The sequence below is a fragment of the Vicia villosa genome, linkage group LG6 (genome assembly GCF_029867415.1).
Source record: "Vicia villosa cultivar HV-30 ecotype Madison, WI linkage group LG6, Vvil1.0, whole genome shotgun sequence".
NCBI lineage: Eukaryota > Viridiplantae > Streptophyta > Magnoliopsida > Fabales > Fabaceae > Vicia > Vicia villosa.
This window is the reverse complement of record NC_081185.1, coordinates 165,336,870-165,353,526: the sequence shown is the minus strand read 5'-3', so window position 1 is coordinate 165,353,526 and position 16,657 is coordinate 165,336,870. Positions and strand designations below refer to the sequence as shown.

General features: G+C 34.3%; 1 protein-coding gene across 1 annotated transcript; it reads left to right on the top strand.

Annotated features, from left to right (window-relative positions):
* The first annotated feature begins 1,946 nt into the window (after nucleotides 1-1,946).
* On the top strand, nucleotides 1,947-7,076 carry LOC131611003 (enolase). Its single transcript, XM_058883118.1, has 16 exons — nucleotides 1,947-2,206; nucleotides 2,359-2,422; nucleotides 2,680-2,744; nucleotides 2,922-2,969; nucleotides 3,687-3,773; nucleotides 3,865-3,945; nucleotides 4,385-4,486; nucleotides 4,579-4,659; nucleotides 4,860-4,934; nucleotides 5,032-5,094; nucleotides 5,193-5,270; nucleotides 5,950-6,144; nucleotides 6,237-6,376; nucleotides 6,453-6,504; nucleotides 6,611-6,667; nucleotides 6,759-7,076. The coding sequence occupies exons 1-16, from the start codon at nucleotides 2,141-2,143 to the stop codon at nucleotides 6,837-6,839; spliced, it is 1,335 nt and encodes a 444-aa protein (XP_058739101.1). The 5' UTR covers nucleotides 1,947-2,140; the 3' UTR covers nucleotides 6,840-7,076.
* Nucleotides 7,077-16,657: the final 9,581 nt, after the last annotated feature.

Here is a 16,657-nt window from a genome sequence, read left to right as displayed (position 1 = left end):
TATGAACGCTCGTTGTCTATGAGGAATTTGATTATATTACGATCAACAATGCTGATTGCAAGAATCAAAGGCATATCAGCGTTTAGAATTCCATTGATTTTACCGCAATATAGAAATCATAATTCCAATAGATATTTCTTCGTCGAACGTCTGCATCAGTTACGAGTATAAAGTGATTCGATGAATGATAAGTGTTAGATGACACGATTACACAAAATTCGTCAACTGATGATACCTGGTGAAAGCTTGATTAAGGGGATACATTGAAGATGTTAGAGATAACTACCAAAGTTACCGTCTGCTTCTTCTATTGCAGTTACAAATCTAATTTTAGATCAAGATTGACCTGAAGATTAAAATTAGCGATAATTAGATGTTCATTCCTACGGACGACACCGTTGTTTCGTTCGGAAACCAAAAATGGATGTAATTATAAAACTAATGATCTTGAACGACGACTCTGATCTCCTTTACAGTGGCATGAGATGGACATGCATGGTTAACACTTCAACACTCAAGTTAGTGCAAGATTCAAGCTGAATATAGTAAAAAGTGAAGATCAGAGATTGTACCTTCCTCTTAACGAATGAACTGATTTTATATTTTTTGATCAAATGGAATATATTTGAGATAAATTGGATCTTAATCATTTAGACCTCTGTCAGACCCAAAATACAACAATTGATTTTAAAGTTATTATCAAATAGATAACTCCTTCAAATTTTTGAAAAGTTTGATAATTGTAATTGTCTAATCAAATAGTTGAATTTTCTTATATTTTTGAAAAAAATTATTCGTTAATTGAAAGTATTGAATTAAGCATCAAATTTGTTTATAAAGTATATAATTTATAGAATTAATCTATTTTCAATTCAATGATTGAATTAGTAAAATTTATTTGTTTTTGTTAAACTATCAAAATGAATAACTCAATAAATTAATTTAGTGACAAAAATTAATATTTTCTCCAAAAACCGTTGGTAACAAGACAGGCATGTAACATGAGTCTGTGTGTGACGGAAAAGCGCACGCCCCAAGCCCCCAATATTCGCTCAAGGGAATCAAGCTGACTGCAATAACACGCGCGGTGTTGCAGTTGAATCAGAGTCAATTTGTTTTTCAAGCCACTTGTTTTATTTTGGTAAAACAAATTGACGTTTGTTTTGTTTTAATAAAAGACAAAACCACTTATGCCTACAAATGTTAAACATTTCCCTTGTATCAAAGGCTTAATTATACATATTTTTTATTGTAAATATTACTTATTTTTTATACTCTCAGTTATTGATTATCATTTTAATTATTAAATATTTGAAATTAATCAACATTTTTCTATTTATTATATTATAATTTTGAAATTTTGAATTAATATTTTATGAATTTTTAAAATTTAGTAGAATAGGTTTGTTCTTTTATATATTTTTATCATCTGTATGTGACCCATTGAATCATCTAATATAATTCGAAGATCAATTCTGATATTAAGTGATTCCTATCTTATTTTAATTGCAGTTGTGAAAATATATTTAGTTTTAAGTAAAATTAAAATGATCTTAAATAATATGTGAAAATCATTAACCATTTAAACGAATGAGTTATTTTAATCCTAACCAATTTTTGTTATAGCCGTTATTTTAATTTGGCTCTGGGCCACATGCCCACATGTGTGGCACGTTAACATTACCAAACCAGCGTGTCTGAACTTTCAACTTCCAAAAATACTATATGCTTTCCAAATGCGAATATGCCACGATGCACACATCTACCAAACCACCCATCACAAACCACAGGCGTTTTCACGTGTTTTCAACAAAAAAAAAACACAAAAAGCTTATCGATTATCAAAAACAAAACAAAAATTAAAAATTTAACAATTTAATTCTATATAATTAGATTTAGTTACTTTATTTTGATTTTACCTACCAATATTAAGTTAGTTGAGTATTTACCCAAAAAAAGAAAAAAAAAAAGGGATTAAAGTTGTCTAAACCTAAACAAGAGCGAGAGTTAATCGTGACTATAAATAAACCCGAAACTCGTTTCTTGAATTTCTCACACAACACGCAGTGTTAAAACTTTATCTTCTCTCTTCTTCAGATCTCAAATTTCAATTCTCATTCACATCGATTTCTCCTCCGTCATGGCCGCTATTACTTCCATCAAGGCTCGTCAGATCTTCGACAGCCGTGGCAATCCCACCGTCGAGGTTCATCTTCTCTTCCATTTCTATACTTTCTAAGCTTCGATTCATCTCCGATCTATCCATGATTTCTCGATTTCTATTTTCCGGTGATTTTTTATTCAAATTAGGTTTTGGTTTTCATTACCGTAAATTGAATTTGAATCTGGTTGCTGTAGGTTGATATAACTGTCTCCGATGGTACTTTCGCTAGAGCCGCTGTTCCTAGCGGTGCATCCACTGGTATGTTACCCTGGTTTCTCTAGATTCTCGTTTCTATCACCATATTTGTTATTCTCTGGTGCTGTTTTCATGCTTGAATATAACCGTATTTATTAAATGAATTTGAAAAAAACTTCTAAAGTAGCTTATGTATTTTGAAATTTCCAACGGTATTTTTTGAGGCTTTCTTAAGATATAGTAACCTCTGGTGCTGATGATAGCTTGTTTTTTTACATATGTGAAACACTGTTTAATTTTATTTTTGAAACGATTAATAGGTATTTATGAGGCTCTTGAGTTGAGAGATGGAGGATCTGACTATCTTGGAAAAGGTGTATCAAAGGTAAGACTTGTGTCTCCTTTATTATTATACTTCATACTTGTGAAATAACAAAATAGGCTTCACTTATTTTTAATTAATGCGAGTGTTTTTTGTTTCTAAATCATTAGTGTTTTAGAAATTTATGTGCAGATCTGGTAATAAACCTCAACTGATTATCTCTTTTTCTTGCACCTGCAGGCTGTTAACAATGTGAACACCATCATTGCCCCAGCATTGATCGGCAAGGTTTGTTTATATTTATTTAACATTTGTGTTTTTCCCAAGTTGTAAATTATGACCATCATTGCATAGTTCCAAGGTATTTAAACATGTTAAGAGTGTGTTTGGATGGAGCATTTTAATGAGGGAAAGTAATGTTTTGAGGGAATTTAAAATGATTTGACTAAAATCCATTGTTTGGATACAAAAATGAAGAATTGTTAAAATGATGGAAATTTATGGAGTATTTCATCTAAGTTAAATTTAATCATTTTGAAATGACACCAAAAACCAAAGAATTTGAAATTCCTCTCATGTTCCATAAAATGTATTTATTATTATTATTCTTCAAAATTTACAAATTGGTCCTCATATTTTTCAAAATTATAAAATTGACCCCAAAAATTTTTAAAAAATTGCAATTTGGTCCTTAATAATTTTTAAATTTTACAATTTGGTCCTTTAAATTTTTAAAAATTACAAATTAGTCCCTACTTTTTCATTTTTTAATTTGGTCCAAAAAATTTAAATTTTATACAAAATGACACAAAAAATCTAACAATGAATTATCTTAATACTCCATCCAAACAAAACAATTTAAAAATCAATGGATTTGAATTGAATCATTTGAATTGCTTTGAATTTTAAATTACTTTAAAATTTCTAATTACCTCATCCAAACACACTCTAAGAGTTTTTTAACATTGATTCTGTTACTGAAGCTTCTTTTTTTACAATGAACAGGACCCAACTAAGCAGACTGACATTGACAACTTCATGGTTCAGCAGCTTGATGGAACTGTTAACGAGTGGGGTTGGTGCAAGCAAAAGGTGCTTAGCATAGTCTGCTTGTAAATCTTATAACGTTGAAGTTTTAACTGATTATTAATTTATAATTCTGATGTTTTTCTCTTTGTTTTAGCTTGGAGCAAATGCCATATTGGCAGTGTCTCTTGCAGTGTGCAAAGCTGGGGCTGGAGTCCTAAAAATCCCTCTTTACAAGGTAATTTATCCTTGAATTCTGGTACTAAATTATATTTAGTTTCCTCTGTTAGTTAGATGATGGAACCATGACATTCAAATAAAGTTGTTCATTTCTGGAACCGTGACATTCAAATAAAGTTGTTCATTTCTGGAAATATTTACTACTTTACAACTAACTTGTATTCATATATTTTTTTGTTGCTATCTGGCATTTAAGAACATAGTTACTGTGTGTAATTGTACTCATACTGTCAGATTTGTTACAAATATTCTTTTACAATTGAGTTATTAGAATAGATGGTGGGATTGATAATTCTTACAGCAGTGACACCCCTCCTCATTCGACATAGTTAAACTCATCCACCAACTCAGCCCAGTTTTCTTTTGTCATTCATTTTTGGTTGATATTTTTTTGTTTTTGTGTATCTGACTTTCGTCTGGTCATTCTTTGGGTGCAGCATATTGCAAACATTGCAGGCAACAAAAATTTGGTTTTGCCTGTTCCCGCTTTCAATGTCATTAATGGTGGATCACATGCAGGAAACAAGCTTGCTATGCAGGTATGATTTCAAAGATCACTCTTGTGTTCTTGTGTGTTTGAATGCAAGAGATAGAAAGCATATTGATAATCTGATATTCAATGCATATGCAGGAGTTTATGGTTCTTCCTGTTGGAGCCTCCTCTTTCAAGGAAGCCATGAAGATGGGTGTGGAAGTCTATCACCATTTGAAGGTCAGTTTGCATCTTACATTTGTTAACCTCTAATAAAATATATTATCTAAAATTTGTCAAACTTTTATATTACCAAATGAAGTTTTACCTGTCAGCCCTGGTGTCTGTCTATTTGCATATGGTTCGTGAAATTGATTGTAGAGCTATACCAGTGTGTTTTTCGTTATTGTTAATATTGGGTTATGCTGATATCATTTCAGGCTGTGATTAAGAAGAAATACGGTCAAGATGCAGTAAATGTTGGTGACGAAGGTGGCTTCGCCCCTAACATTCAGGTTAATGATGGTTTTTAACTTGTTTCCTTATATGCATTGTATATGGGGAACCACCTCAATTTTTTGATCTGTTGCTGATGTGTTCTTTGGCTTTCAGGAGAACAAGGAAGGTTTGGAGTTGCTAAAATCTGCCATTGACAAAGCTGGATACACTGGCAAAGTAAGATTTTTACCCTCTTACCAAAATTTTGTTTTGGTTCTTTGGCTTCTCAAATGTCTTCATTCAAGTAAGTTTGACATTTTGTATACTGTTCTTAGGTTGTCATTGGAATGGATGTTGCAGCTTCCGAGTTCTACAAGGAAGACAAATCATATGATTTGAACTTCAAGGAAGACGTGAGTTCCCTTTTTTTTTTATTGTAGTTTCTCTGAGTTCTACCTGTTAGTCTAGTTGGATAGTGATGGGAACCAGATATCTAATTACAAAATTTGATTCACATTGGTGACTCACAATAAAGAAGCATGGTATTTAGAAGACACTTAGAAATAGCAAAGAAAAATGTTAAGATAAAGAAAACTTAATAGTCTACCAACCTTCATGCTCAAAGGTTTTGCAAACCTTCACACAATTGTCTGCCAATCTTTCCTCCTTCCAAATTTGTTCTAACTTAGACTTCCCTGTCTCACTCTTGTGAAGCTGATTAACTAGAATATTCTCCATTTTGTCGTCTCCCTAAACCACACATGCTGATCCTATACTCCCATCCTGTTTTATTTAGTATACACCCTCGTACAAGGGGTTCTATCAGAATCCTTGGTAACGATAGAAGCAGCTTATTTGGCCTACAGACGGGTATAAGTTAAAAAATACCACCCATTTTAAAGATGGTTAAGAACTGAATGTGTTCTCTTTAATTTTGCTGTCTTCGTAGCTATTTCACATACTTGTGCAACTTGACAGATGCATCCTTTTTTTTAAAGTAGTTATGTAACATATAGTATAAGCTGGTAACATTTATGGTGATGCATAATTAGATTATTTATCTCTTTGGAACTTTTCTGTTTGACAATCCAGAACAACGACGGCTCACAGAAGATCTCTGGAGAGGCTTTGAAAGATCTCTACAAGTCATTTGTGTCAGAGTACCCAATTGTTTCCATTGAGGATCCTTTTGACCAGGATGACTGGGAGCACTATGCTAAGATGACTGGTGAGATTGGAACCAATGTGCAAATTGTTGGTGATGATCTCCTGGTTACCAACCCCAAGGTCTGCATACTATACAAATCTTTTTATAATTTTTGGGAGATTTTAGAAAGATTGTCCTTTTGACTTGTTGCTTTTTTCCATTGTATCCACAGAGGGTTCAGAAGGCAATTGACTCAAAAGCATGCAATGCTCTTCTGCTCAAGGTGAACCAAATCGGATCAGTGACCGAGAGTATTGAAGCCGTGAGGATGTCCAAAAAGGCTGGATGGGGTGTCATGACCAGTCACCGAAGGTTTGAACGTTGCCTATAAATTTTTTTCGTAAGGCAATCACTTACTATGGTACTAACATTTTATATGTAATTGCAGTGGAGAGACTGAGGACACCTTCATTGCTGATCTTGCTGTTGGTTTGTCAACGGTATTGCCTTACCTCAGTTCAACCATTGTGCTATGAGTCTATCACCACCATAATTCCCATGTCCAATATAATAACTTTTCCATTTTGTTAATTGTAACTTGAACAGGGTCAAATTAAGACTGGAGCTCCATGCAGGTCAGAGCGTCTCGCTAAGTATAACCAGGTTAGTGTTTGTTCATTAATTATGTTCAGTTTTTTCGTTGTTAAGCTGTTAAGCTTACGCGTGTTCTAAATGTTTGTAACTATCTTTTCAGCTCTTGAGAATTGAGGAGGAGCTCGGTGCTGAAGCAGTGTATGCTGGAGTTAACTTCCGTACTCCTGTTGAGCCCTACTAAAAAGCTTTTGAAAGGGGAAAAACCAGATATATCCAACCTGAGTTTTGAGCAATGAGATTTGGCTGCAGCGGGTTTTAGTTGTGATGAATAAACTATAGTTAGTTTGCTAGTCAGTCTTCTTTTGAAAGACTTGATGCTAATAAATTTTGACCTCTAATTTACGGGGCTGATAAGTCTCCCCTGGAGTTTAAAAGTTGTTACAATTTATAATGATATTGCTTTGATGCTTGCTGCCTATTTTCATTTTTGATCCGATTCTTAATCTGAGTATCCCTAATACCAAGTATATTTTTTAACCAGGCCCTAATAACAAATATTTAATTTAAGAAGTATATATTTTTTAAAGAATTTATTAATTCATTTTTCTATACTACTTTAAAAAGTATAGTTTTTAAAAAATTTAACAATTCGTGCTCTAATTTGTCCAAATAGTAATTTTTTTTGGTGGTATATACCTTAACAGATTTTTTTTTTTTTATACTGAAATCACTCTTATAGTTATTTGTTGTTTCCTAATATCATTCTGCTTGAAGTTACATTTACAAACCATTACACACACACAAATTACTGGCCTTTTTTTCAATTGATAGTAAGTGAGTCAACATATTTCAAAGTAACTTTTTGTATTATTTAGAACTTGAGTTGAATCTAACTCAATCTTAATCCTGTAAATCAACTTGTATGGTCAAAAATTTCTCATTTATAAAAATATGTTAATGCAATATATTTTGAGAGGTTAAGAGAGTCAAGATCACTTTAGATGCACACATTAAAAAAAGAAAGACCTTTACGGTTCAAATTTTATATTGTAGAGGATTATTACTTTTCCATTGGCAAAAATTTCAAAATATCTTTAGAATTTGGAAATTAGATTTCGGTTGCACCCTAACCACACCAAATACAAATAATAAATATGGATGAATATTAAAATATGAATTTGCCATTTGCTATCACATAAAACACAAACAATTTGTTCCAGGGTTTTATCCTAACTTCAGACAAACCCGCCTTACTATTTTTCAACGAGTTCCTCAATGTAGCATGAGATGGTTCAACTTTTATAATCATAGTATTCTCGAATTTATAGCATGATCAATCCATGCATAAATAATTTTCTCCTCCGCATGGTCTAATATAGGGCTTTCAACATATTTTAAGAAATTCTGATATTTCGTGCAAACCCTTCTGGACTATATGAAAAATTCAACATATAAATCTTTTATAGAAGAATTCATTATAAAATTCTAAGCATCCATTATGCTTTCCAAATATAACTAGGTTTGACCATTTTTCTATTTCACCATTGATTTGTTTGGTCTTTACTGCATGCTTAAGTCTAACTCTGACATTTTTTGTTATATGATACCTACACGGTAAAATATATGATGTACGAAACGCCTTTGCAACCAAATTCATCAGTGCAATATCAAAAATTGTGACAATCACCCGTGACATGTTTTCTTGGTCTTTCGACAATTTATGACACACTTCTAAATTCCATGTAACATTATTCTCTTTTTCACATTACAAAAATGCAAATCCAACCGAATAAGTCATCTTTGTAGAAACAATACCAATAAATTCTATGAGACGAAGCTTATACTTGTTGAGATCATATGTTCAATCAATTATCAGCATAATGGAAAATATATTTTACAACTTGATGGAATCAGGATAAGTCCAAAATATATCTTGAACAATTTTTCCATCCTCACACGCTTTGTACGTAGATACATAATGATCACCATCCAACAATTTCAACAATTGTAGTATTTCAGATATTAGACCCCTTATCGCCTTGTTATTTTAGTCGCAAACATTGTATACTCGCCTAATATTTGAGACACTTTCAACTCTTTCCTTTTCAAAGTTGTGACAATGTTTTTGGGTTGAACCATGTTCAATGTCATGCCAGAATAAGTTTCTTCTCTTCAACAATCAACCGACATACAATTAGATTCCCTACTAACTTGTGACCCAAACCATGATCATGTACACTACAAATCAAATTAAATGTCCATGTATTATTCTCCTTGTAGTACCCTCACAACTTAAAAGGACATTATATTTCCTTGTTCCAGAGTCATTGCGTTTCAAATTCTAGATAAGTTATTTATACTTGCCACTTCTTTCACATCTCATCCTAACATATATTTGTCTTTATCAGAACCAAAATTCGACCTCCCGCTAACAATGTCAAACTCTAATTTGATAGCCTCCATTGATGCTCATTCAAGCATATGTTCGTGTAAAACAAACTCGAGTTTATTGATAAATTACTTTTGAACATCAACATGGACAATAATTTGTTGGGGTAATTTCGGATCGCCGTCATTAAATGCATTAGCTTTAATCATAACATAAAGGGTGTTCTTGTTATCATAAGTTGTTATCATCAAAATTAGATATTCTTGTTAAAAGAATATCTCCTGCAAAATAAGGTTCCACATCCTAAAGGCAAAACTCCGTCGAAGGCTATAGATGTCAGGACTACCGAACCAGCGGTGAAAGTAAGGAAGCTAGAAGGGGAAAACACTCGTATATCACTAAAGGCGCGCGTGGGATAAATCACCCTTCCAAAGGGACGTCGAAGAGGAAGATTATCAAGATGATGGACATCTATAGAAAGGAGGCAAGTATGCAATAAGGGTTCTTGACTGGCCTATGTTGTGATTTTGAGATTGATAGAAGGTTGAAGGCATCCCCGACAAAATTTCTCCCTTTTAATCACTTCCACGAGGGGAAGTTTGATGTCTCCCGATCCTCATTGATAGTGGCAACTCCTACGAAATAATATACTCAAAGTTGTTCGAAAAGATGGACGTCGACAAAAATAGCCTATGGTCGTACGAAGTCTCCGACCTTTGGGCTTTCAATGGAACAACTACTGTCCTTAGACAACTTAATAAGATGGGCATCAGTCCTCTGAAAAGTGGATAGAAAGTCCATGACGAGCGAGGAGAATAAGCGGCGACTAACCTGCCTATAACTACAAACCCTGGGTACGACCAACGTAATCAATGCTTGATATACCAAAAATCAGGGGCGTTGATGGAGACGCTTTGTTCGTTAGACTAAAACAATTAATTCCCCACCGAAGTTAGGGATGCTGTTAAAAACGCTTTGTATGCTTGACTAAAGTAATCGATTCCCCGTCAAAAGTTAAGGGTGGTGTAATAGATGCTTTGTACGTCCGACTAATGCAATTAATTCCCCACCAAAAGTCAGGGGTATTATTGGAGACACTTTGTACGTCCGGCTAAAACAATGAATTCCCCACCAAAATTCATGAGTGTTATTGGAGACGCTTTATACGTCCGACTAAAGCAATCAACTCTCCATAAATGTCAGAGATGCTTTCTGAGACGCTTTGTATATTCGGCTAAAGCAATCAATTCACCACCGAAATTCAGCGGTGTTGTCGGAGACACTTTGCACATCAGACCAATAATCAATTCCCCATAGGCAATCACAGTCCACCTCCGTATAACAACTAACAACTTCATATGCTGGGGTGGGTCACCCACACGCCTACCTCCAATTGAATTTTCATATGGTAGAGGGAAGGGGAACCGACCTTTGGTCCATAAAAACTTGAGTGACGTCCAATTAACTTTGAAGGAAGACAACGTAAGTTCGCAAAGATCTAGAATCCAACAAATACACCTTAAACAAGTATAAAAACATGGAATAAGGATTTCATTAAAAATGACTATATATACTTACATGTGCTTCAACTACAATGTATTTTAATTAAAGTACACTTAAAGAAGAATAAAAAAAAGAAAGAGGGCTAGTCCCAAAGTGAAACGATCTTCCCATCTTTGATTACTTGATCCGACCAAATTTGCTCCTTGGAGATAGTCAAAGGGTGGTGGAAGTGCTCGACTTGCTGTAAAGCATTCTCAAATGTTTGCAAGACTTCCTCAAGAGTAGCATTCTTACAGTCTCCCAACTATTGAGTTAACAAAGCGTTATGGGGGTGCAAAGACTCCTACTCTATTTGAGCATGGGATAAGCTGCCCCTAATAGAAGTAAAATCCTGGTGCTTTTTCACCACGATCTTCATCAGATAATTCACATGGTCGGAAAGAGAACAAACAAGATTTAGGGGAAGTGAGGCATTATCCACTCCGATGAGAAAGGTAAAAGCTTTCTCTATTTATCACATGTATTTATCCCATTGAAGCCTCAAATTGCGAACATTCTCCTCCAGTCATCGCTTCTCAGCATGGTACCTGTCAGAACAAAGAGCTTCCCAGTGGTTGTATCTACCAATGGCTAAAATAATATAAGCACTCCGAGAATACTACACCATAGTAGTAAGTTCTTATTATAAAGTAGATCCGAATAAATTAGCCAGATAAGATAACTATTCTTACAAAGAAGGGGTTCATCAATCTTTGGAAGAACGAGAGTTGACCCCGTTCAGTAGTGGACGAGAAGTCAGAACCACGACACTCAAGAAAGTCGACAGGGTTTCAATTTTTTTATTACTCTTGACTTGTTGTATTCCCCGCCTCTGAAGTCGGATGAACACTTCACCGTCTGTATGACATGCATACCATTATGCGGAAAGCAAATAGGTCAAAGACATGAAGAGTAAACAAAGGTCCCAGAGATTCCCGAGATTACCAAAGATGATATTTCTTTCTTCCTTGGAAAAGCTCATATCAACAACCGGACGTCACTAAGGCACTGGAAATGTTTCTTTTTGAATTTCTCCACTAGATTACTTCCTCTTAAGTATCTCAGATTATTGATAAAATTCATCAACCGGGCCTTCTAGTACTCTGACTCATCAGAGAGGTCCCCTTCCTCATATGCGTAAATAAAGTTCCCCAACAGAAAGTGACCCTCAGTCCAATGCGAACATTTCCAGTGGTTGAATCCACCAATGGCTAAAATAATAGAAGCACTCCGAGAATACTACACCATAGTAGTAAGTTCTTCTTACAAAGTAGATTAGAATAAATTAGCCAGATAATATAAATATTCTTACAAAGAAAGGGGTTCATCAATCTTTGAAAGAACGAGAGTTGAACCCATTCAGTAGTAGACGAGATGTCAGAACCACAACACTTAATAAAGTCGACAGAGTTTCAATTTTTTTTATTACTCTTGACTTGTTGTATTCCCCGCCTCTGAAGTCGGATGAACACTTCACCGTCTGTATGACATGCATACCATTATGCAGAAAGCAAATAGGTCAAAGACATGAAGAGTAAACAAAGGTCCCAGAGATTCCCGAGATTACCAAAGATGATATTTCTCTCTTCCTTGGAAAAGCTCATATCAACAACCGGACGCACTAAGGCATTGTAAATGTTTCTTTTTGAATTTCTCCACTAGATTACTTCCTCTTAAGTATCTCAGATTATTGATAAAATTCATCAACCGGGCCTTCTAGTACTCTGACTTATCAGAGAGGTCCCCTTCCTCATATGCGTAAAGACAGTTCCCCAACAGAAAGTGACCCTCAGTCCAATGTGAACATTTCCAGTGGTTGAATCCACCAATGGCTAAAATAATAGAAGCACTCCAAGAATACTACACCATAGTAGTAAGCTCTTCTTACAAAGTAGATTCGAATAAATTAGCCAGATAAGATAAATATTCTTACAAAGAAAGGGGCTCATCTATCTTTGAAAGAACGCGAGTTGAACCCATTCAGAAGTGGACGAGAAGTTAGAACCACGACACTCAAGAAAGTCGTCAAGGTTTCAATTTTTTTATTACTCTTGACTTATTGTATTCCCCGCCTCTAAAGTCGGATGAACACTTCACCGTCTGTATGACATGCATACCATTATGCGGAAAGCAAATAGGTCAAAGACATGAAGAGTAAACAAAGGTCCCAGAGATTCCCGAGATTACCAAAGATGATATTTCTCTCTTCCTTGGAAAAGTTCATATCAACAACCGGACGTCACTAAGGCATTGGAAATGTTTCTTTTTGAATTTCTCCACTAGATTACTTCCTCTTAAGTATCTCAGATTATTGATAAAATTCATCAACCGGGCCTTCTAGTACTCTGACTCATCAGAGAGGTCCCCTTCCTCATATGCGTAAAGACAGTTCCCTAACAGAAAGTGACCCTCAGTCCATTGCTTAGGGAACAACTTAATATTCATGTCCTCTACTCCGCCACCAACATTACAAAGAACTGATAGGGGTTACAAAAAAGAATTAATCCTCAAAGGGCTAAAGATCCAAAAGAGGTCCAAAGTGAACAGTCGACTCCAAATAGATTAAAACTTTTCCCCCGTCTGAGTTGTTTAGCTGGCCGACTCCAAATAGATTAAACCTCTGCCCCATGTTCACGTTGTTTGTCCACAATGGAATTTGAAGAGATGAAAAAAGAGGATCATATAAGGCTCTCTATTAAAGTATTCACACCAATACTGGGATACCTTCTCATACGCCTAACTTGCCAGATGAAGTTGAGAAGGAGGCATTGTCGAATGCTTCAGAACTTCTTTCTCAAATATCTCAAAGGCAATAAAAGGGAGATGAAGACACATGAAAGAGAGAGAGAGAGAGAGATAGAGAGAGAGAGAGAGTGCATTCATAGAAGGGAATTGAGAAATCTCCATACTTGTCGTATATTATTTCATCCTAAGCGAAACTCAATATTCTCCAATAAGAAGGTGGACCCACATATATAAAATCGTCATTTAGGCCACCCATTTTTTGAAAAAGCAAAATCAATGGAAGAAGAAACTGAATCCATCCAAAAAGGTGGAGCATTCTTATGGGCCTGTGATTATTTTTCTGTGATTTCTTGCCCATAATATGTTAACTTTTAAGGTACAGAGAAGCAAAGCACCAAAGAAGAAGATACTTTCTAAACTAAGAAATGATCCAAATGAGCAGTAAGGCCTCTTCAAAGATTATAATCTAGCATACAAAAAGATTACACCTAATGTGTGTAATCACTCACACATAGCACTCCATATTTTTCTTCCCCAGAGCTATAATGATGGCACTTCCAAAAAGACGTTCGGAAGCATGAATCATTAAATGCACGAATCCCCAAGAAATTGAAACATTTTTTTCTCCCGTCCTAAATCGATAAAAGGAGTGGTCGACACCCGAGGCTAGTGTGACAAACCCTTATTCTACTACTCGTGAACAAGGGCTTTTGGGGGCAACTATTGTGGGCAGACCATCTCAAAATCATCTCAACATATGAAAATTATCATCTTGTTGATCACTAAGAATCTCTACTACAAGTACATCCAGCGGTTCTTCATTATCCACTCCTAACAAATAACGAGTCAGTTATATTCCCCATCTATATATAGAGAAGGTGCCAATTTGAGGTAAAAAGTTTCAAGTCCAATTTTAATCTACTTTTCTTCCTCACATACTAACTTGAGTGTTGGAGTACTAACCTTGCAGGCCCCCCACTCCACTCCACCGTACCAAAATCCTTGATTAGTTGTAACTAATAGTTCTTAACTCATTTATTGTTCTTGAATGAAACAAGATCGAACCTCGACAAATATCTGGTGTTATCTCTCATACCTTAACATTTTATTTTCCACTTATTTTCTTTACCTTGATTTTTTGCCGCATATCCAAACGTTTCTTAGAAAATATTTTTAAACTCTGGTTCCAATCATAATTTTGTATCAAACCAATGCTTTTCTAACCCCCACAATTCACCCGCCTCTTTTGTTAGAGTTACATGTTTTACATGTTCTATTATGGAACCAAGATTAATGATATAGGAATCTGGAATCGTTAATGCTGGTCTCGGGTACGGGTGGACCTCTACGATTAACACTTTAACACCTAAATCAAATACATAGTCCACAATGAGTATAATGAAAAATGGAGATCAGAAAGTGTACCTTGATTCTTACGTATGTTGACTATATATGATGGATAATACAATTGGGCTTGTGCATGATTAAACTCTTGTATTGGGCCGTTGGTTGGCCCATAACAAAAACCTTTCAAAATACAAAAAAAACCCTAATTCAGAAAAGGAAAACCTAAAATAACTACATGGTTAAACCGATTAAAAGATTTCTAAGTGACTAAGAAGTCTTTTACCTTGCTCTAATCAATTATACCTTGTCCTTAATCGATTAGGCAATGTAAAAACTTTCCCAATAGATTATAAGCACTTCTTAATTAATTCCATACAAGCATGCATTGATATGTTTTTTAGAAGTTATATATATATATATTAAAAAATTGGGATTTAACAGCTTTTTTATGTGTGTGTGTGTGTGTGTGTTTGACATAGTACATCAATACTTACTCTTGACCTTTTATATTTTAGTTGGGCCCTCAGACACGCGCTAAGCACACGACCAAGCGAGCTTCACACTTCCTATCTTTCACAACTTCATAACTTCACGTTTCTTTGCTTGATTCATTATTGACCTAGGATTTCAACTGTAACTTGAATCTTATGTTTGATGAGGCTGTAGATGTCTTCTTGATTATATGCCATCATTAGAGATTGTTGGACAATTGATACAAATGACTTTACCTTCAAACACATAAATCCACATTCTCTACATTAGATACAAAGGACTTCACATAACACCATTTTACACAATATGTTATCATTATCAAAAGCACAAAGATAACAGTTATAGATAGTTGTACCTATATGTACATTAATCTATACTTGCTCCTACTGCATTTCTTCCATTTGGATATGTACAACCTTATTTTGATGACGTAATTCTCCCCTTCGACTATGTGTGAGGGTATTGACTATACCATTCCGTCAGCTGGTTAAATGGTTGCGTGGTTGGTAAATTATTCTTACTTGGCCCCACAATAGACTCCAAATGTTCTCGTTGAATTCATTAAGGACCCTATTGGCAATGTGCTAGAGACAATGACCCATTATATGATATCTAAAAGGTATCCAATGTATAATAAATATAGGCTAACAATGGAGGGGTGTTGAAGACGAGTCTTAGGCCTATTAGAGGAATAATTGTTAGTCTCATATTTCCACATCAATCTAGTTTGGTATTTAGGCTTGACATATATAAACACATTAGGTCTTAAGTATTAGTTTCATGTCCATATTGTGCAACGCGAGTCCAAGCTCATAGTACTTTAGATTTATATTAATCACCAACCTTTTAAGCATCATACTTAATAGGGACTAAGTGTTTGAGAACATTATCTTGATCCTCAAACCCCGTCAAGTATGAGACCGATAGAAATGACATATTTAATAACATTACTCATAATCTATTGAGATTACTATAGTCTTAAAACCATTTTCTCTTTTGTTGTTTTTATCAACTCAATAAATCATCGAAACTAATTTACTTATATATATGATGTTAAAAAAAATCTTGAAAAAAATATTTTCATGTTTAAAAGAATTACACTCTTTAACTTTTGAGTATTCAAAAGTTTCATTTAAAAAAATTAATTAAATCTTAAAATTTCACAATAATTTTCAAATATGCTATGACATTCTATTAAAAATATCATAAATATTTTTTCAGGTAATTGTATTTAAAATACAATAATTTTTAAATATGCTATGAGATTCTATTAAAATATCATAAATCTTCTTTCATATAATTGCATTTAGAATATATATTTTTTAATTTTTAATTTAGAGGTCGTTCTATTCTAAGATAAAATCAATTCTCTTAAAATTTTCTTTTCAACAAAAATTATTGTTTGTATTTTATTTAAAAAATAAATTAGAGAGTACTAGTAGTATATCTTATACTCCTATAAAGTTAGATTTAGATGACTTTGCACATTCACCCATTCACATATACAACAAAAAATAACCCCCTAATATAAAAGGTGAAAAAAA